General features: G+C 40.2%; 1 protein-coding gene across 8 annotated transcripts in view; it reads left to right on the top strand.

Moving 5' to 3' along the window:
• IQCH (IQ motif containing H) overlaps window positions 1-20,805 on the top strand; it is a 212,212-nt gene that overhangs the window by 103,491 nt on the left and 87,916 nt on the right. For 6 of the 8 annotated variants that reach the window (XM_047074896.1, XM_047074895.1, XM_047074900.1 and 3 more), the window contains 3 exons: window positions 6,782-7,333; window positions 8,041-8,107; window positions 19,441-19,524. In XM_047074896.1, coding sequence (XP_046930852.1) covers window positions 6,782-7,333; window positions 8,041-8,107; window positions 19,441-19,524 — 703 coding nt within the window. Of the gene's footprint in view, window positions 1-6,781; window positions 7,334-8,040; window positions 8,108-19,440; window positions 19,525-20,805 lie in introns of those variants that run through there. The other 2 variants (XM_047074903.1, XM_047074902.1) reach the window with 1 other exon arrangement.

The following is a 20,805-nucleotide window of genomic DNA, read 5'->3' as shown; positions in this document are numbered from 1 at the left end:
TTCCTTCCTTCCTTCCTTCCTTCCTTCCACTAATCTTTGTTCACCTTTTACCATGTGCCAGGAAGTGTACTAGCCACTGGGGATACAGCAGTGAACAAAACAAACCAAGTCTTTGCCTTCTTGGGACTTATATTCTGGTGAGGAAGGCAGATATTTAATATAATGTCAGGCAGTGATGAGTGCTATGAATGAAAATAAAGTGGAATACATATGTAGGTTTAGCAAATGTGAAAAGGTGGGGTGTTATAAGAATTTTGCAAGTATCTTTTAGCCATCTGGGATCACCAGACTTGCTATGCACACATTTTTCTCAAGAAAACTATAATGTCAAGCTTTACTTTGGTGATAACACAGGTCCTTTGGGAGGCTCACTCTTATTCCTTTACCCATAGAGAAGATGACGATGGTTCTTTTCTCAGGAATATAGGAACCCAGGCTTCTTTCCATTCCCCTTCTGCCAGGTTCCCTGTACATATCCCTGGCAGGTTCCAACCATCAGTCATAATTGTCCTCAGTGGTCCTTATCTATGTCACATGCTCTCAGAAAATATTAGAAAGGTAGCAGAAAAAATGAAATCAATGCAGCAGTAAAATGAGATGGGTCTCTAGAAAAGGAAAGTTCACATTTGACATATACACCGTCTATTTTAAAAAAGTCTTCCTGATTTTGTTCTGTTTGATCTTCAACTAGAATTGGATCCATTGAGTGTTTTTGTTCCACAGGAACCTTTTTTTCTCCTCAGAAAGTGTTTCAGAGTTCAGGAAGACTCATTTGAATAAATATATCTTTCAAAGCGATTGCAGAAATTAGCCCTAGAAAATTGCCACTCATGCGAGCAGCCTTTACACACAATTCTCTCCCTTTGTATGTCTCTGCTCAGTGAATTCTCTGTTTTTGCCTTTTATCCTCTTTATAAAGCTTAGGGACTCTGACTCTCATTTTTAATTGACAGTTATAGCTTAAATGCAGTTTCTAGGTCTTACGAACTGAGAACTGTTTTGGGGGATTTGCAGACCCTGAAATACTGGAATATCACTCTTTGGGGTTCTCTCCCCGTGACCACCTGTACGTATAGTTGGTGTAAACAGCTCTTCCTCTACTGGTTTGTAAATTTCTAGAAAGAGCTTCCTATTTAAAAAATAGAGGGGAAAAAATCCCTAGGTCTTTCTTATAGTACATGAAATGACTCAATTGAAGGTATATCTTCAATTTGCTGGCTCTGCTAACTCCAGGAGTTTATTAAACAACACATACCAATTAATAGGTCAGAGAGACCTAGGGTGTCAAAATCACTTTAAGTCAGAGACACTTAGGGTATCAAAATCAGAAGCACCTTGAATGATCCCCTAATGGAAACAGCCCACAGGAGAGGTGACTTCCCAAGGCCGTGTAGTAGCGTGGTAACAGCCTAGATCCTATGTCTTCTCACTTCAAATCCCTCACTTTTCTTCCATGCCATGGTTCATTAGCATGTTCATGGGGGTTAGTTGAACAGGCCACTTTCCAAATAAGAAAGAAATAGCAGGTCCAGACCAGGTCAGCTCTGATGAAGGAGGTAGTAAAAGGAAGGTTGAACAAGGAGAGCACAGCTTGGTAAGGGGTCCTACAGGACGTTCTGGACAGTTAGGGCTTTGGGCATGGATGGTATGGGGGAAGGGAAAGGTGACTAGTTATGTGATCTTGGGCAAATCACCTAACCTCTCTGAGCCTGTTTCCTCATCCACACTAATAACCTAAACATGACCGGAGGTAAGACACTGTGAAAGCCTCTTTACACATATTATGATCTTCACAGCAACTCTGCAGAGATCTATCATTTTTAGAGATGAGAAACATTCAAATTCAGAGAGGATGTTGTCTTAGCTTGGACCACCGTAACAAAATGACATAAGCTGGGGGGCTTACACAACAAACATTTATTTCTCCAAGTTCTGGAGGCTAGAAGTGCAAGATTAGGGTGCCAGTGTGGTTAGGTTGTGTTGAGGGTCCTCTTCCTGCTCTGCAAACAGCCACCTTCTTCCTATATTTTCACATGACAGAGAAATCATCTCTCTTGTCTCTCTTCTTATAAGGGCGTTAATCTCATCATGAAGCCTCCACCTTCATGACCTAATTATTTCTTAGAGGCCCCACCTCCAAACACCATCACACCAAGAACTGGGCTTCAACATACAAATGTTATGGAGACACAAACATTCAATCCATAGCAGATGGTAACTTGCCCAGGAATGTGTAGCAGACAGCGGCAGAGCTTGGACTCCAACCTAGGTGAGTCAGACTGTAGGGCCAAGGCTCGTTTCTCCGAGCCCATAATAGCCTATTTAGTAAAACAAACAAACAAACAAACAAAAAAGGCAAGGCCTTCATGCTCTAAAATTCAGGACTGTAATTATGCTGAATCCCTAAATCCTGATTAGGTCAGCTACTCTCTCTGAATATTATTTATATCTTTCAAATAGTGCTGACAATCTGAGGTACTGATATCTGTTTTGTACAAAGCTTAACACATTTCAGACTGTTAACAATTATTAAAGAACAGGCCAGACCAATGACCTCCCTGGTTTTCAGGAAAGAATGAAAGTTCCATCTCTGAGAGTCACTTCACTCATACTCTGAATGTAAGCACTCACATAGAGCCCTAATGGCAGGAAGAATTTATTCTTTTTCACACAACAGCGCTGCCAAAGCTAATTAATCATGGATATGTTTGTGTTTTGAAGAAACTGAACATCAGTTTATGGATTCAAAAGCAATTTTAGTCTGTCCTTCTAGGCAAATCCTTCCCTAAAGATGATATCCATGTTGGATTATCCCATATACTTGACCATTTACCACCAGGAGATCTTGGTTATATCTAATTTAGGGATCCTCAGATATGGTTTAATCCTGTATCCACATGCTATCCACATGTGTGAAAAGAACATTTTTCACAAAGACATTCATCTTAGAAGTACATGCCTTTTTTTCCTAGAGTTTTTCATTGTGGCAGTTATTTCTAAAATTTAGGAGGTAATACTGGGCCTATCTTTTTTGCTTCCCACTTATAGCTTACCTGCATATGTAATCATCGTCTTGCCTTCCTGGGTTTTGTTTGTTTGTTCGTTTCTTTTAAATTCAGAGTTCTTCCTAAATTACTGCTCCAGAAACTCTCAAAATTACCTAATTAGTAGTAACACTTTTCAGATGATGAAGAGCATTTCCCAGCTAGTCGATTCAGTTAGTTAGAGCAGGATGCTAAACAATGCCACAGGTTTGGGCCCTGGTGAAGGTGTGGCCAGGAGCTCAGGAAGGACCAGGAGAGCATGCGGATGGCATGACAGAGAGCCATCTCCACTAGAAGGAAAACAATATTGCTACTCAGCAACATCATGTTGGGAGTACAGCATATCTTAAAAACAAAAAAACAAAAAAAAAAGGGAGAAAGGGAGAAAGGGAGGGAGAAAGGGAGGGAGAGTGGGAAGAAGGAAAGAAAAGAAGGAAGGAATAGAAAGAAGGAAGGTAGGCGGAGAGAAAGAAGGTTGGCGACAGATAATTGCAGACAAGTTCATGGAGATAAATAGTAAAGGAAAAATAGCAGAAGAAACTGGAATCTGAAGGCTGGCGTGACCTTTAATCAGGGCTCTTATTCCTAGCAGGCTGTGAAGCAGCTTTGTCTTTACCTGCTCAATGGATCCCACAATGCTGATGCACTGCTTTAATTTGGGAAGCCTTCCTCTTGAGAGACATGTCTTTTCCAGCTCTAAGTGTGAAGTGCTCCCAAGTGTGGCATTCTCTGTGACAGATGTACTACAGTTATGCTTTAGCTGACTCCAAACCCATAGCTTCCCCGTGCCTGAGTGGTCTATTTGATGTCCAAGAGTGTGTTTCCTTGGAGAACAGGTCTTTACTGGAATATCATCCAAGAAGGTAGGGAGGTATAATCCCTTTGTTCTCAAACAGCCACTGTTCAATTCTGTAACCCCATTCCCAAACCAGGGCTATTCTTTCAAAAGGTCTGAAACTCATTTGCTGACGTACATACACGCCCCACACCTACACCATTTGAAGGCACTGCCTGAGAGAGACTGGAGTCCTCTTCTTTCAGAATCTTCTCCCAAGGTTGCTCCATTTTCATCGATGGTCCCAATTCCACATGAGTCTCTGTAAAGACAAGGAATTTCAAAAAGGGTTTAATATTTCCCAGGAAACCAGGTTCTTGAGCAATTGTCCCGTCCATAGCTGCATTTCCTCTAGAAGCCTCAGGGTCTCGTTAACAGGATCAAAAGTGTGACTGGCAGGACCAGCCAGCTGCAGACACGTCCATCTGTGATGACTGTCCGTGTCTGTTTGTCACTGATGAAGCATGGCCATGCTTCTCTTGACTCTAACCTTCCCACCATTAGAACCCATTCTTGAAGGAAGGCAGAAACGTACCCACAGGCCATTTCTGTTGGAACCTGTGCCACTTGCCATGACTTTTCCTGCCGGCGCTGATGTCTGCTACACAAGGCATTACTTCTCCAACTCTCTCTTGCCCATCCAAGAATTCGTTTCTATCCACCAAACAGTTTACATTCTCTCTTGATGCCTTGAGAAGATCAGAAAGGGATAGGGTCTTGGCTAGAAGACTTTTTCCATCATTCCTATGCCTGTCACAACTCTTAAGTTAAAAGTGTGCAAAAAGTTCACTGCCATTTAAAGTCTGCCTCTAGGGGCGCCTGGGTGGCTCAGTCGGTTAAGCGTCCGACTCTTGCTTTTGGCTCAGGTCTCCGCTCAGGTCGTGATCTCGTGGTTTCGTGAGTTCGAGCCCCGTGTAGGGCTCTCGGCTGACATCGCAGAGCCTGCTTGGGATTCTGTCTTCCACTTTCTCTACCCCTCCCCCACTAGTGCTGTCTCTGTCTCTCTCAAAATAAATAAATAAACTTAAAAAAAAATTTAAAGTCTGCCTCTAAAGTTCAAGGAAATCCCTCCTCTTGGACTTAACACTTGCTTTTCAGCATTTTTACCTGAGGTGACAGTCTAATTATTCCACTGCCTGAGAAAAGAAAAAGAATTTGAAGTGTTTCTTTTCTTTATTTAAAAAAAAATTGTGCTTGTTTATTGTGCTATTACTATAAATGATCTCTTGGCTTCTTTTAGATAGCTTTCTGCCTTGACTTTGTTAATTGATACCAATTAACATTTGTTTAGTAGAGACAAAGCATGAACAATCTAACAGTTATACTCAACCCAGTGCTGTGACATAATGGTTATTGATTAATTACTTGGGTCTTTTTTTTTTTCTTTGAGTTCTCTAAAAACTCTTCAAAATGCAGAGAACAATATAATCCTACAATTTGGTAAAGATTGGTAAATGGTGACATATTGAAGACAATCTGTTCCTTAAATCCCTAAGCAAGAAGCAATCAGCACAGTAAGTTGATACCTGGCTTACAGAGGAGAAGGCAGAGCCTGAAATATCTATGCCCACCCTTCCCCCTCCCAGACCATTAGGAACATTTAGACCATAGGGCAGAGTGTCTGTTTTTCTAATGCAACAGGTTTCAATGATGAAATATAGTGATTTCACACTGGACACAGACACAACCACAATTTCCTTTTCTTTATTTTTTTGAGGGATACGTGTGACATATATCACTGTTGTCACCCAAACCTCTTCGGATTTTATTTTTAATCACATCTATTCATTTTTTTCATGCAGAAAAGCATAAGGAAAAAACTGTCCATGACTCCATTCTTAGAGAACCCTCTTGACATTCAGAAGTAAATGTAGTATGTTTACATGACTTAAAATTTCAATCAGTACAGATGGGAGCAAAATGAAAAACCAAAGTCTTCTTTAGTTTTGTTATGAGATTTCAGATTCTCTCTACCTGGGGACAACTCCAGGTATGTTCCTAAGAAGATACGAGATTTAAGTTGAAAAGAACAAATGTCAAGAGAAACCTAGAGAGTGGCAAGGGTGAACACACACAGCATAACACTCCTTGTAAAAAAAAAAAAAAAAAAAAAAAACCCTCCTGGATCCTAACAGAAGGTGGCAAAAGAACTGTAAATGTTGGAAAGTGGCGACCCGTTAGAAAGTCAGAAGAGGCAGGACAGCTTGATGCACACATTTGAAGTTATAGTCAAGACTGCAAAGAAAGATTCCACCCTGCTTTTCAGGACTGGTGGATAACAGACGAACAAGAAAGCAGGAATATGATTCCACTCATGAATGTGTACAAAATGTAAATCGCAGAGACTATGGGTTGGCTGACCATATCAAAGTAAACTAAATGCATAACTTTTATATGATCGGTTTCCTTAAACAATTTTGTAACACTTGTATAAAAAACTTAATAGCTTTAAAAAAAAGTTAATGTTTATTTTTTTGAGAGACAGAGAGAGAGAGAGAGAGAGAGAGAGAATGAGTAGGGGAGGGGCAGAGAGAGAGGAAGACACAGAATCTGAAGCAGGCTCCAGGCTCTGAGCTGTCAGCACAGAGCCCGACGCGGGGCTCGAACTCACAAACTGCGAGATCATGACCTGAGCCAAAGTCAGATGCTTAACCAACTGAGCCAACCAGGTGTCCCCAAAAATTTAATAGCTTTGAGTAACCTCTAAGATATTCTTCTGTTGATGAGTTTCATGAAAAATCCTGGCCAGACTTTCCTATTATGACATGTTTGTAAGTCAAAACTAGGATCCATCTCTTCCTAGCATTGAGTAATGGATGATGATGTGACAGTGTGTGTCTTGACAACTCATTTGAAAAGGTCACAATTATATTTCATCTCTGGTGACGCTTTCCTTCTACAGGCCATGAAAGTCACAATACCTTCTAGAGCTGTGCAATCACCATGGGAGTATGACTTCTCTATTTCTAATGGTGTCATAGACACGACAGCCCCGGACTTCTCAGCATTCAAGGAACATTTTAATTTATCCTGGGGAAGTATTTTTTCTCTCTTGGAACACATCAAGAAGTTTCTCAGGGACTATGCAATACCAGAAGTTAAAATAAAAGGAAACAATTTGGTAGCCTTCCTTCCAGAGTTTGAGCTGAAGAATAAACTTACCAGATACGACTTTCTCTCACTGGTAGAGAACCCAGTTCACATCCAAATGATGTTAAATCTTCCGGGCCAAAGGTACAAGGGCCAAGATGGAAAGTCAGAGGCTGCCATCAAGATCCAAGCCACATGGAAATGCTTCAAAGCGAGACAAATTTTCTTCATTTATCGCCAGCAGAAGTGGGCTTCAGGTGTGATTGCCATCGCGTGGCTCTTACATTGCCATAAGACCCGAGTGAAGAAGATCCTGCAGGAATCACGTGAAAGACACCTGGAGAATTTCCGTATTCGAGCCAAGGTACACAAGGCTGCCAGCTGTTAAGGCAGACCTCTTTTTCTAAACATTTCTTGCTTGAGCGATTGCAGTAAGTTGTCTCTTCGTCTTCCCTTTCTCTCTCCAACTACCCTCCCCCTCAGCCTCTCTCTCTCTCGCCTTCCGCTCCTCCCTGTGTATGATGCACAAACCCTACGTGTGTTTGTACATCATATTTTAGCCCTAACCAGGAATCTGGCTTTTGCACCGGTAAAATCTATTGTAATTTTTTCTATAGAAAAAAAGTCCCTTCACTTTGACTATGGTAGTTCTGTCAGAAAATCAATGTTTCAACTGCACTACCTTTTCTCCCTATATATACCTTCTGGCACTTTAATTTGCTAGGAAAAAAAAAATCCTCTCTTGTCTACATTGCTGTCACCACTTTGTCAGAAAGTATTTAAGTTTGCAGACAGCCTTTTAATTAGTGCTCACAATTTCATTTATGTTTGCTTTCTCTTTTTTTCATTCATATTCTGTTAATTAAGTGAGCTGCCTCTAATCTTCCCCTGCCAGTAGCATCATGTAGCCACCTAATTAAATTAATTGGGGAAGATGTTTTAAGTATGTAATTAAATCAATTAATATAATTTATGCCTGGCTTAACTGTACAGTGGAAAAACAGCTGAAGTTTGACTAGATGAATCCACTACAGCTTCCTGTCACTGATCAATGCTCTTCTTGATTTTTAGCATCTGGCAGCCAACTGGAATCGCATCAGGACCTCCAGGAGGACTATTATCCATATCCCATCATTAGGTATAACACTTTTGCCTGCAAATCTATCAGCAACCTCTATTACCCACCACATTATGGCTCCTTGATTGAGTTCAAGGAAGGCCCCTTGTTTTATTCAAATTGGTCTCGGCAGGAAAATGTTCTCGACATGATGAGAGTAATAACACAGGGCCCTCGCTCGAAACGGCGTTTAATTTGGGGATTAAGCAAATAAAGTCATTATGTGGGGGCTGCTATTCAGTGGAGAGGTGATTTGCTGTAATTCGCTTTCATCTGTATGAAATGAACTAAAAAGTTGTATTTTTTCCCCCTGAAATAACAGATAATGTTTTCGATCTTCTTTAATGATAGAAGAACACAGGCTTGCGTGTGTTGTTGCTGTTACGCCAATAAGCCAGGATATTGCTTGTACACTGTTTTTAATCAAATGTGCAGTCAAAATGATAAGCTACATTCTCTGAAATTATTTAGTTCTAATTACGAGCAGATGGGATGCTTTATTTGCACCTAGGGCGCCTGAGCAAAAGGAAATGCTGTGTGAACAAGAATAATTAAGAAGTTGAATAGTGTTTTTTGCGCTTAAATAATCTGCAGTTTCATGTTAATTAGCACTAATGTAATTATTTAATTACATTTATGAATTGGGGAACTTAAAAGCTGTTGTCTGCAACACAGTGGTAAGATAGGTATGCCAAAACGACATTGGGAATCTCAGAAATCTGCACGGGAAGTTCCTTTAAAACATGAGCTGCTGTCAAAAGGTGTGGGGTGGTCTGCCTCCTTATTTTTGTTTTGTTTTGCTTTTTAACCTACCTGGTGTGTTAAAAATTTCCTGGGTGAGGCCAAATGTCCTAAGCGGACTTGGGAGTTTTGACAAACAGCAAAACTCATCACATCTGCATCTTATATACTACTGGCTCTTTGTTAAGGCCTTTTAAGTAGAGCGATGCATTAAGTAATCTATTGTAGTAGAATTCTGGGTTGTAATTTATTTGTGCTCCTGTGTGAGTATATGTGTTTGTGTACCTATGTGCAGTATAGAGCATTTAACACATTTTAACAGTAATACAAAAAGCAAAAAAAATTTTTTTAATTATTATATAAATATAATTATCTTTTAACTTAGTGAAATATTAGTAGTAATAAAGTAATGCAAACTTTCCTAGAGTCTAGAGTACTTACATCTAAGTACTCCCAGAAAAGTTAAGAAGGTACTTCAGTTGCACAGTCTTCTCGTTTGGGTCTTTTTATGGCTCGCAGAAGAAATTAGTTCCTCCTCAGGATGTAAGTGATGTAAAACAGATCTGAATTTCATTCCAACTTGGGCTTTCGTTTTGGTGGGACTAGTTTTGCACACAAAATTAGTTCACACTCAGAAATTGCACTTGTAACTGATTACAACCAGAGAGGCTAATTGCAGACACAATTAACAGACTTGAGTCCTTGGAATAAGGTGCAAGAGCCTTTCGCTTCTGCAATTGTGGACCTGACCTGATATTACGTGGGAAATTTTGTTGTGTTTTCTGTTTTATTCAAAACCAGAAATAAGGGCACATGGATGGCTCAGTTGGTTGAGCATCTGATTCCTGCTTTCTGTTCAGGTCATGATCTCATGGTTTGTGGGACCAAGCCCCACATGGGGCTCTGTGCTGACGGCACACAGCCTGCTTAGGATTCTCTGTCTCCTTCTCTCTGTGCCCTCCCCAGCTCGCACACATGTGCTCTCCCTCTCTCTCTCTCTCAAAATAAATAAATATACTTTAAAAAACCCCGAGAAATAGAACAAGCCCCCTACTTTGCAATGTTGACAGCATGAAGGTATTACAGTCACGATTTCCACAAACTCCTTCCCTCTACCTCTGACCCTTCAAACCCCCGATGCAATCAGCCCTGCAGAGAAGTCTGATAGAAAAGAGCCTTCATCCAAAGAGGTAAAATTTTGAAAATAATGAGCAATAATCTAAACTGGGTAATAAAAAATAATTTTAAATGAAAACACTTTAAAACTCCAAAAGGGTTTGCTGCATATAGATTAGGTAGAAAATAACTTAGTCAAAAACTTGAATTGCATTATTTTAGATATGATATTAAAACTAGCTTTCAGGGTGCCTGAAACTACAGCGACTTCAGCTCAGGTCATGATCTCCCAATTTGTGGGTTCGAGCCCCGTGTCAGGCTCTGTGCTGACAGCTCAGAGCCTAGAGCTACTTCAGATTCTGTGTCTCCCTCTCTCTCTGCCCCTCCCCTGCTCACGCTCTGTCTCTTTCTCTCTCAAAAATAAATAAATGTAAAAAAAAATAAAATAAAAAACTAGTTTTCTTCTAGAAGACATATTCTTTAAAAAAATTTTTTTTTCTTAAGTTTATTTATTTTTGAGACAGAGAGAGACAGAGCATGAACGGGGGAGGGGCAGAGAGAGAGGGAGACACAGAATCGGAAACAGGCTCCAGGCTCCGAGCCATCAGCCCAGAGCCTGACGCGGGGCTCGAACTCCCGGACCGCGAGATCGTGACCTGGCCGAAGTCGGACGCTTAACCGACTGCGCCACCCAGGCGCCCCATTTTTTTTTTTTTAATTTTTTTTTTCAACGTTTATTTATTTTTTTTGGGACAGAGAGAGACAGAGCATGAACGGGGGAGGGGCAGAGAGAGAGGGAGACACAGAATCGGAAACAGGCTCCAGGCTCTGAGCCATCAGCCCAGAGCCTGACGCGGGGCTCGAACTCACGGACCGGGAGATCGTGACCTGGCTGAAGTCGGACGCTTAACCGACTGCGCCACCCAGGCGCCCAGTAATTTTGTTTTCAGAGGTGGGAGGGAATCACTAGTCAAAATCAGTTGGTAGGCATATAAGATTCAGGTAGGCATTTAATACAAGTTACAGCCTTGTCCCCTTTTGCTCTTTCCATAGGAAATTTGCAATCAATTCTGGTGTAGTGTTAGCCCTAGAAATAATTACACCGTGTTGCTAGCCACTTGGGGTTGCACTAACTTGTTTGAACCCTCAAAATTAAATATTAGTAGCTGATAACTGTACAGTGCATTGCAGTTATAAGCATTTGGTTGTTTAGGCAGTTTTGCACCCACAAGAATAATCGCATTCTCCAAACCAATGATCACATGAAGGCTGGCCTTTCAGTAATGTTTTTGACCACAAAATATTTATCAAGTATTTTCAAGTCTGTGGCTTGATAATATGAACATTAAGATAATTACATATTGCAGAGTAACCCCTTTGAAAGGAGGAGCTAAGAAATTTGATTGAGGGGTGCTTAGCAGTCTCAGTTGGAAGAATATGCAACTCTTGATCTCGGACTCATGAGTTCGAGGCCCACATTGGGTGTAGAGATTACTTAAAAATAAAATCTTTAAAAATAAGTAAATAAATAGAGGCACCTGGATGGCTCAGTCGGTTAAGCATCCGACCCTTGATTTCGGCTCAGATCATGATCTCGTGGTGGTGACATGAAGCCCTGAGTTGGGCATGGAGCCTGCTCAAGATTCTGTCTCTCCCTGTCACTCCGTCCCTCTCCCTCTCGCATTCACTCTCTCTTTCTCTCTCTCAAATAAATAAATAAATAAATAATCTTAAATAAATACATAAATAATAAAACTTAATTGACTGTTCTATACTTTGAGTAGTATTCCTATATGTAACAAAAAGTTTTAGCTATTTTTAACAGACAGGAGAGGTGGGATGCTGTTGGTTAACTGTCCGAAGAAACTGATCAGCCTTGTAATTTCCTAAGATGATAAAAAAAAAAAAAAAAAAAACACAACACCTCAGTCTTTCCATAGTATATAGGCTAATCTCTTAATTGGATATTAGATATTTTCATCATTTTTATTAATGAAATACAATAATATAACAAAATAATCTACTATGGTTTATAGCAGGAATAGAATACTAGGGTCTATTTTAAGCAAAATCTATCTGTCAAATGAGAAAGAACTGCAACAAAGAATCCTAATTCCTCTAGAAAAATCAGAGGTCTAAATAAAACCTACAAACTAATTCTGCTTCCAGTTTCTTTGGCTGAGTTACTTCCTCCACTTTTAATTTAACCCCTGTGCTCCTTTATTACAGTGTATCATTTGGTGCTACACTTAAACTCAGTGGCATTTTAAAATCTATTGACATTAAATGAGATGTGCCATGTATGCAGCTCTGATGCCGTGAGCAGGTATGAGGCACCTCCAGCCAAGTAAACCCCCTGTGATGATTTTCCTCTCTCACTTCTCTCCCTCCTTTAAAAGAAAAATAGGGAATTATTGAGGTGGGATTTTTCTCTTTTCTCTGTGTAATCTTTTATTTCATCACCAAGTGATTTAATGGCTAAAAGGAACCTACATAGTTCAGCTTCATTTTTTCCTCTCTGTGAATCACTTCAGCAATGTATCCTTGGAGCAAACACAATTCGTGGTCTCCGAGATACTCCCCTTCCATAAAGTTGTGGATTCTGTTTTTGTGAGTCTCGTGAAAAAACAACATCTTTCTGCTGATCTGCACTGTCATGGAAGCCTAAAAGATAGAACTTACTTTTGTGTACAACTGACCCTACCCCAAATTGTCATGAGACAGTAGATCCCTAACTCTACTCCCTTCTATCAAAAGATAAGAACTAGGGGTCGCTTCCTTTTGTGAACAGGGGTAGGGTAGAGGACCACAGCTAAGAGCATTATAGCTGAAATCACATTTTTACTATGCCTCCAAGCACACTGGCATCCTTCTAGTTTCTTGAGGTTTTGTTTTTTTGAGTGGACACCTCAAAGACATGATAGGTTCTGCTCCTTTCACCTCAGGGCTAGGAAATTAGGACTTGCAATCAAATCTTCATGGTCTTCAATGTATATTTTGGCAGGTAGTTATGGGAACCACAGTTCAGCTATGGTATTGCTACAGTAGGTGCTTGACACAGATGTACTGCCGAGATCTCCCAGAAAACAGTTCCCCAAAATACACACAGCGTTTGAGATCAGGAACAAAGTACACTTCGACTTTCAAAATTCCTTTACAGCCTGAATTAAAATGAAAACACATTGTATTCATCCAACTAATCCAAATCAACACTCATTCATTGGTTGGACCAGAGTTGGCCCCATGACCCTGTAATATTAAATCACACAGTTGGCCTTGAGCTATCTGATGTTGTACCGTGAAGTACAGAAAACAGCATTGAACTGAGTGTCAGTCAGTAACCCTAGCTCATGAGCTTTTCGTGAAATGGAGTACTATTAGGATATGCTCTGAAAAGGGTCTTGTATATACTAAGATAAAACTATACTCTTTGCCATTGCCTTCATTCTCATGAAAAAAATATTAAAATGTTTGCTCAGCAGCCCTCAAACTTACACTCGTAACAACTATTGAGAGCCCTAAAAAGCACTGGTTATGTAGGTTATATGCATCAATACCACACTAGAAACCAAGACTGAGAATATTTAAAAATATTTAACTTACTTTCAAGTAACAATAAGAAATCCATCACCAATGTAACCTAAATAACATAATTTTGTTAAACAAAGCCTTTATTTTCCCAAACAAAAAACTCAATGAGAAGAGTTGCACTAGTTAACAAGTTTGCAAATCTCTTAATAGAACATAGTTGGATTCTCATATCTATTTCTGTATTCATCTGTTGCAATATGTTGTTTTGACTGAAGCATATGAAGAAAATCTGGCCCTACGCAGATAAGTATTTGGAAAAGGGAAGACTATTTTATATGTTTTATAGCCTTTTCAGATAATTGTGTATATTCTGCTTTGATTTTATACCAAAACTCAACAGTGAATGGTAATTTTTATGTGAGTTACAATGTGGAATTTGAAATTGTATCAATACTTTTTTTGTATTTTGTGAGAGGACAAGACTGAACAAGGAAACCATCATCTCAGTATTATTTGGAAAATAGTTTTGACCTTCCAGAATCACTGAAAGTGTCTCAAGACCTTCCATGGTCTCTAGACCAGGCTTTGAACATCACTGGCTTTAGCTGCATGCAATGCTGGACCTCCAGTGATAAAAAGTTCAAACAAGAGAAAGTCTTCACTCTTTTAAACAGGAGACTTTCAGAACCACACAGAATCCATCTGGCCAGGTTAGTTTGAGAATGTTTTCGACACTCAACAAATATTTAAGCACCTCCTATGTTTTCTATGTCACCATCACAAAATTACCTAATCCCCCTTAGCGGTCCCCCCAAGACAATGCTCAGTTTTATTTTCATCAATCTGGCACTGGATATACTACATACATATAAATAACCAGCTAGGCTCTCACTGTACGTTAATCTCTTGTCTCAGTAGCTTGCACTCTCACACTTGCACAAGTAATTAAAACCTGGGTATAACCATAATGTCTAGATCACATTTCTCTGGATGACTGCAGTATGCTAATGGATAATTGATTGTGACATATGTCACATGTTCCCTGAAATTTTTACAGTTACACTACCAAAGCTGAATGTTAACTTTTCTTTATGAACTGGAGTAATTCAGGATTATCTCTATAACAATGTCACTTTTGCTCAGCTCACATCCAAGTATGCTTTCTTGAATGGAAGAGAAAGGGATGGAGTTATCACTATTGCTGTTGTCACCTGATGTATGCCTGTACGAGTGTGTGATGCATGTGAACATCACAGAGCACGTGTTTCAAAATGGGGAAAAGGTTGAGAACTTCTGCTCCAGTCCATCAAATTGAGGCATGGCTGACTACCATCTCAGGCCAGGGTGATTAGATAAATGACGACTTGGTAACTAGAAGTCCATTGCTAACCCCTTCTCTGCCTCGGGGACCCTGGAAGGAATATGACTTGGAGACAAAAGGAACTAGGAGTCAACCACAGGGTGATAAGCAGGCTGTTCAAGAGTATGTGCTCTAATGCAACAGTAGAGGCCTGTCACAGAGGCACACACCGGTCCCAAGGAGGCACAGTCACTGAGCACAGCCTCACTCATGGGTTTCTGTGGTTTCTGTGGAAGAAAGGCCAACTCCAGAAGAGCCAGTTCCCTGGGTGCAAAGAGGCCATTAGCATCATCTGATAGGAGTTTGTGCAGGAGTGGGGATAGGGAAGGGAGAGGAGACTAACAAAGGGGTGAAGGTGGAGGGCTGATGGCCAGGAACCACTGATGAGCGTCCTTGGCTCAATAGACCAAAAGTAGTCGGGTAACTTCAAAGAGGTGTCTCTCAGGTATCCTCCTCTGGAGTGAAGCAGAGGCATAACATTTTGAGAAATGACGGAACACTCTGTCAAAGAGGATGGCCATAAGGAAGGAGGCTGGGTCCCTCTCCAAAGTGATAAGGAAGAGAGAGTTCCCCGTTATGCCAGTGCTGTTGCCTCCTGCGCTGATGAGGACCCAGAAAAGGCTAGAGGTCCCACTCACCATTCTCTGATCTCCCCCAAATTCTCCAGATCAGAGAACCCATTTTATAAAAGTTGAAAGGGAGGCAACGTATTCGTTTCCTGTCGCTCTCTAACAAGTTCCCACAAGCTAAGTGGCTTAAACAATAAAAAAGTATTCCCTTAAAGTAATAATTCTTTGTTCAGAAGTCCGAGAGGGGCTAAATCAAGGTGTTGGTAGGATGTGTTCCATTCTAGAGGCTCTATGGGAGAATCTGTTTCCTTCTCCTTTCCAGCTTCTAGAAGCTACCCAAAAAGGAGTGAATGAAGAGAGCTGTTGGCCTCCTTCCGTCTTTAACACCAGCAACAAGCATCTCTCTGTGCCTTTCTTCTATGGTCACACCTTCTCTGACTCTCTCCTCTCCTGTTTCCCTCTTCTACTTTTTTTTTTTAAATATTTTTTTTTCAACGTTTATTTATTTTTGGGACAGAGAGAGACAGAGCATGAACGGGGGAGGGGCACAGAGAGAGGGAGACACAGAATCGGAAACAGGCTCCAGGCTCTGAGCCATCAGCCCAGAGCCTGACGCGGGGCTCGAACCCACGGACCGCGAGATCGTGACCTGGCTGAAGTCGGACGCTTAACCGACTGCGCCACCCAGGCGCCCCCTCGCTCTTCTACTTTTAAGAATTTTTGTGATTACTTTGGATCTAACCAAATAATCCAGGACAATCCCCTTATTTCAAGGTCAGCTGATTAGCAAGCTTAATTCCATTTGCAGCTTGATTTCCCCTTTGCCATGTAACCTAACTTATTCACAGGTTCCAGGGATGAGGACACGGACATCTCTGGAGGGCCATTTTCTGCCTGCAGCAACAATTAGAAATAAAAGTGAGAGAAGAGGCAAAGACTTTATCCCTTCTGGAGATCTCTGCTCACACCTGATGAGTGTTGCCTTCTTTCTTCTTTTATGCAACCACTTTTCTGCAAGACTTAAATATGTCCTGTCCAAACTGTATAGTAATATGCAGGTATATATGATCTTGGACAAGAGACAAGACACTTAAACTGATTTCCTTATGTGTAACATGACAGGGTTGAAGTAGATGGTGTCTCAAGGCTCCCCCAGTGACCTTTGAAGTACCATGTCTCCGTAGATTATATTCTCAAGTGTCATGTTTCATCACCTCCAAGCAGGTCTGCTGAGCTCCCCAATGCCACAGCATCCTTGCTGATAGCCACTGGTTAAGTCACTATTGTATTTAATATATGCACTATCAGCATCAATGAGGGTTTTTCACCCAGGTGTCAACACATGTACTCTGTGGGTGTACAAGACATAAGGATAGGGGTGCCTGGGTGGCTCAATCAGTTGAGCATCTGACTTTGGCTCAGGCCATGATTTGGCAGTTCATAAGTTTGAGCCCCACGTTGGGCTCTGTGCTGACATCTCAGAGCCTGGAGCCTGCTTCAGATTCTGTGCTGTGCTCTCTCTCTGCTCCTCTCCTGCTCTCTCTCTCTCTCTCTCTCTCAAAAATAAATAAACATAAAATTATTTAAAAAAAAATTTTTTTTTCAACGTTTATTTATTTTTGGGACAGAGAGAGACAGAGCATGAACGGGGGAGGGGCAGAGAGAGAGGGAGACACAGAATCGGAAACAGGCTCCAGGCTCTGAGCCATCAGCCCAGAGCCTGATGCGGGGCTCGAACTCATGGACCACGAGATCGTGACCTGGCTGAAGTCGGACGCTTAACCAACTGCGCCACCCAGGCGCCCCAATAAAATTATTTTTAAAAACGGGGTGCCTGGGTGGCTCAGTTGATTGAGCGTCCGACTTCAGCTCAGGTCATGATCTCACAGTTTGTGAGTTCGAGCCCCACGTCGGGCTCTGTGCTGACAGCTCAGAGCCTGGGGCCTGCTTCAGATTCTGTGTGTCTCTCTCTGCCCCTCCCCCACTCACACTCTGTCTCTCTCTCTCCTTCAAAAATAAACATTAAAAAAAATTTTTTTTTAGTTTTTTTAAAGACGTAATTATAAATCTGACTTAAAAAAAATTGACTCCCAACTTCTGCTCTGGGGATGGCAACAGTCATTACATTGTATCTTGTCCATGTAGAATGGCCTCTTGCTTGTCACAGGATTTGTTGTTGCCGTTGTTATAGACTTTGGAAGTATGTCTATCCCCTATAACATCAAAATACCTTATGTTTATACAGCATTTACAAAATGTCTTCATATTTGTTACTTCATATGATCCTCTATAACAACGTTCTGAGATTGCTTTCAGTTCTTTGAAACAGGTGAATTGGTAACCGGTTCTATCATAATTTTTCATAGACATTTTATTATGCATTCTGATCAATGGTAACAGAGGTACCAAGTCATTTGTTGGAAAACTGACCTCCAGCTCTTGGTTGCAACACAGACTTACTCACTCACATGCTGCACACGCGGCAACAAAGTGATCAGACATCCTTTATATTTTAAATTGGACATCATCTTAATGAGACATCTCACACTGCCTTTTATCTTTACTTCTGAAAGGAAATGCATTCATGGAATGCTCTCAGGCACTTTTCTTACTCATACTTTATCCTTTAGGCATTTTTCCTGCTTTCTTATAGTTTTGATATAGGAGTTACTCACAATACATCTTCCTAAACAGTTATCTGAATATCAACAGAATTATACAATATGCAAAATCCTACAATAAGTTAAAACGATCACACATCAAGACAGCATTGTTTGCAGCAGTCTGTATTAACTTTCATATGTGGAATGAAGTTCCCGAAACTACTTCAGAAATAAATAATTTTTCAAAAATAAGTCACCTAATTTGTCCTTCTGCCTCTTTAGTTCTTAAGTTCATCTGCATAAAGCAAACGGGAGACTTTAAGATGAATTGTACACTCATTTAATTTCCAGACATTGTCTAGTGTTTAAACACTGACATCAAAGCAAAGAGCCAATTATCAGAGTGCATTTGATCTGAAGCCCTGTTGCCTGAATTGCTATAGTTTTCCTTATGCCGAAAAGGAAATCTGTGTCACAACTCAAAGAGGCAATATTTAAAATCACTTTATCTATAGCAGCTTCACTTGAAACATGTGTTTGGGCTCACTAACCACAAGGAGGCATTGAAGCATCTTTTCAAAATGTGAAAAGCAATTTTACTTAAAAAAAAAAAAAGTTGCACCTACAGTTGCTGAATTTCATATAAGCAATTATACCTGCCTGTGAGTACGCACGCCTTTTAAGTTCATGTTTTGAGCCACTTATTTTCTTAACCCCTAAAATGCCAGCACAAAGTGTTGCCGCCATTGCATCTTTTGTGAAAGATTTTTGGACAACGGTAATCCATACGCAATTTTCTCCTGCTCTGTTTCCAGGGAACATGAAGGCCAGCCACAGGACTTTTATTAGTGCTGACAAAGTAACTGCATTAACCTTTATTGCCCTTTAAAAGGTTCAAATTTCTTTTGACCCGGTGAGCAGAAGCATATTTCTTAAGTATTCAGAATTACTTAAACACATATTCCTGACAGCAAGGGGTGTCTCTGAAATCTGTGTGTCAGTTTAGAATGATTCTGGGGACACGTCTTCAAAATGCTCCACAGAAAGCACAAGTTAAACGAGCCAACATAGTTTTGTTTCTGTTTTTGTTTTAAACCCTGAGCAATAATTTTCTTCAACGTTGTTTTGAACCTTCACGTTAAATGTCAGAAATTTTCCTCATGTTTTTCTGATCTTGATTCCCGGTGATTTTGCTGGTGTTGAAAAATATGAACTCTTCTCTTGCAGAATATGCTGCTTAGCACATCTTCCAGAATAATGCTTAATCCCCTGAGAGGCAAGGATCTCAGTGTCAGGAGTTAGATTGTGTCTTTAGGATGCTGCAGAGAAAATTCTTTCCTGGAAACGTGGACTGTGACACTTGGAAATCCTAGTGTGCCATTTTGCCATACTGACTTGCTCTTTCTGCGTTCCGACACCCTGTTTGCCTTTTAGGATATTCGCAGCCTGTGCGACAAAATATTGCCGACTTCAACACAAAGCAGAACATGCAGCTGGGGAGGCTGTGTGACATCTTAGGTACAGTAAATACTTTCACGCAAATGACTCTTTGGAATGTTTATCAGAGGATGTTGATAAAAGTGTTTATTTTTTTGCTTTTTTTTCCCCCCCTACAAGGAAAAAGTGTGGATTTCTAATCTACTTTGCAGGGGGCAATTACATGTTTTGTTTTAAAGAACAGATTTATAGTGGAGTCAACTTGAGTTAAAAAATGACATTTTTGATTAATTTTGTTGGGTAGCTTTTCTAAATTCTAAGGATTTCTCCCCTATAGCCTCAAATCTTCATTTACCGAATCTGGCAGTGAATGAAGCCAACATTTTACATTTGTGTCAATACTGTCTATTCTATTATCTGGGGAATAAGTGGAAAGTGGTATCAGACATGAAAAGCATTCTTTTCATTATAAGACTAAGAGGGACGAGAAGATAGACTTTTAAAAGAAGGTTTTATTTAAATATATATCATCTTGTTATTAGGAGAAAGGAGATGCTCGTGGAGGGAATTTTTAGAAATATAAACCTTGAGTTGTAGATACGTTTTTGTAAAAGTCAAGTTCTGATACTGGCTTGATCAGTTCTAAATCAGACACCAACCTGGGCCAGGAGAGAAGAATACAAGAATGCCAATGGCTTTGGTCAGTGCTATTCAAGGCTAGGGTTTGAGTGAGGCTTAAAGAATAAAGGTTGCCAAGGCTAAGCACTAACACTGAATGGGTTTAGGAGGTACTGGCCAAAAATTCAGGGTAAACAAAAACTAGGTTTTTATTAGTTACTAAATAAGAACTTCTGTGTTTTGTGAAAACATAACTGCTTCGGCCCTTATTTAAGCAGAACAAGGAAGAATTTTAAATTATCAATGACCAACTTAGCTGGCTCCCTGGAATGACATACTTTACATGATTCATATATATTTCAGCATCATTATTATTTTATAAATGCCATTTGGTAACAAAAATACATCAGTACTAGAAATTTACAGTGTCCTAAAATAATAATAGTGTAATTGCTTTAATCTATTATGTAGGCACTAATATTGTTTTTCAGTATTACAAAAAAAATTTTTTTTAATGACTTGAGATTGATTTGTTAGTGCTGAGCTATTTCAACTAAAAACCTGACTGGGTGGAAACCACTGAACTGCAGCAGAGGGCAGACTTTGCTCTAATTTATTTGCATTAATTTTTTCTCTAGCTTTTTATATACCCTTCTATATATAGCACAAACCATCACCAAAGAATTTCTTTACAAAAGAGTCTCATTATTTGAAAGACTTGAAAGTATTAGGTTTCTATTTTAA

The sequence above is a fragment of the Lynx rufus genome, unplaced genomic scaffold (genome assembly GCF_022079265.1).
Source record: "Lynx rufus isolate CCGP_SWC_20201006 ecotype Redwood Valley unplaced genomic scaffold, mLynRuf1.p SCAF_13, whole genome shotgun sequence".
NCBI classification, from domain to species: domain Eukaryota; kingdom Metazoa; phylum Chordata; class Mammalia; order Carnivora; family Felidae; genus Lynx; species Lynx rufus.
This window is presented reverse-complemented; position numbering and strand designations above follow the sequence as displayed.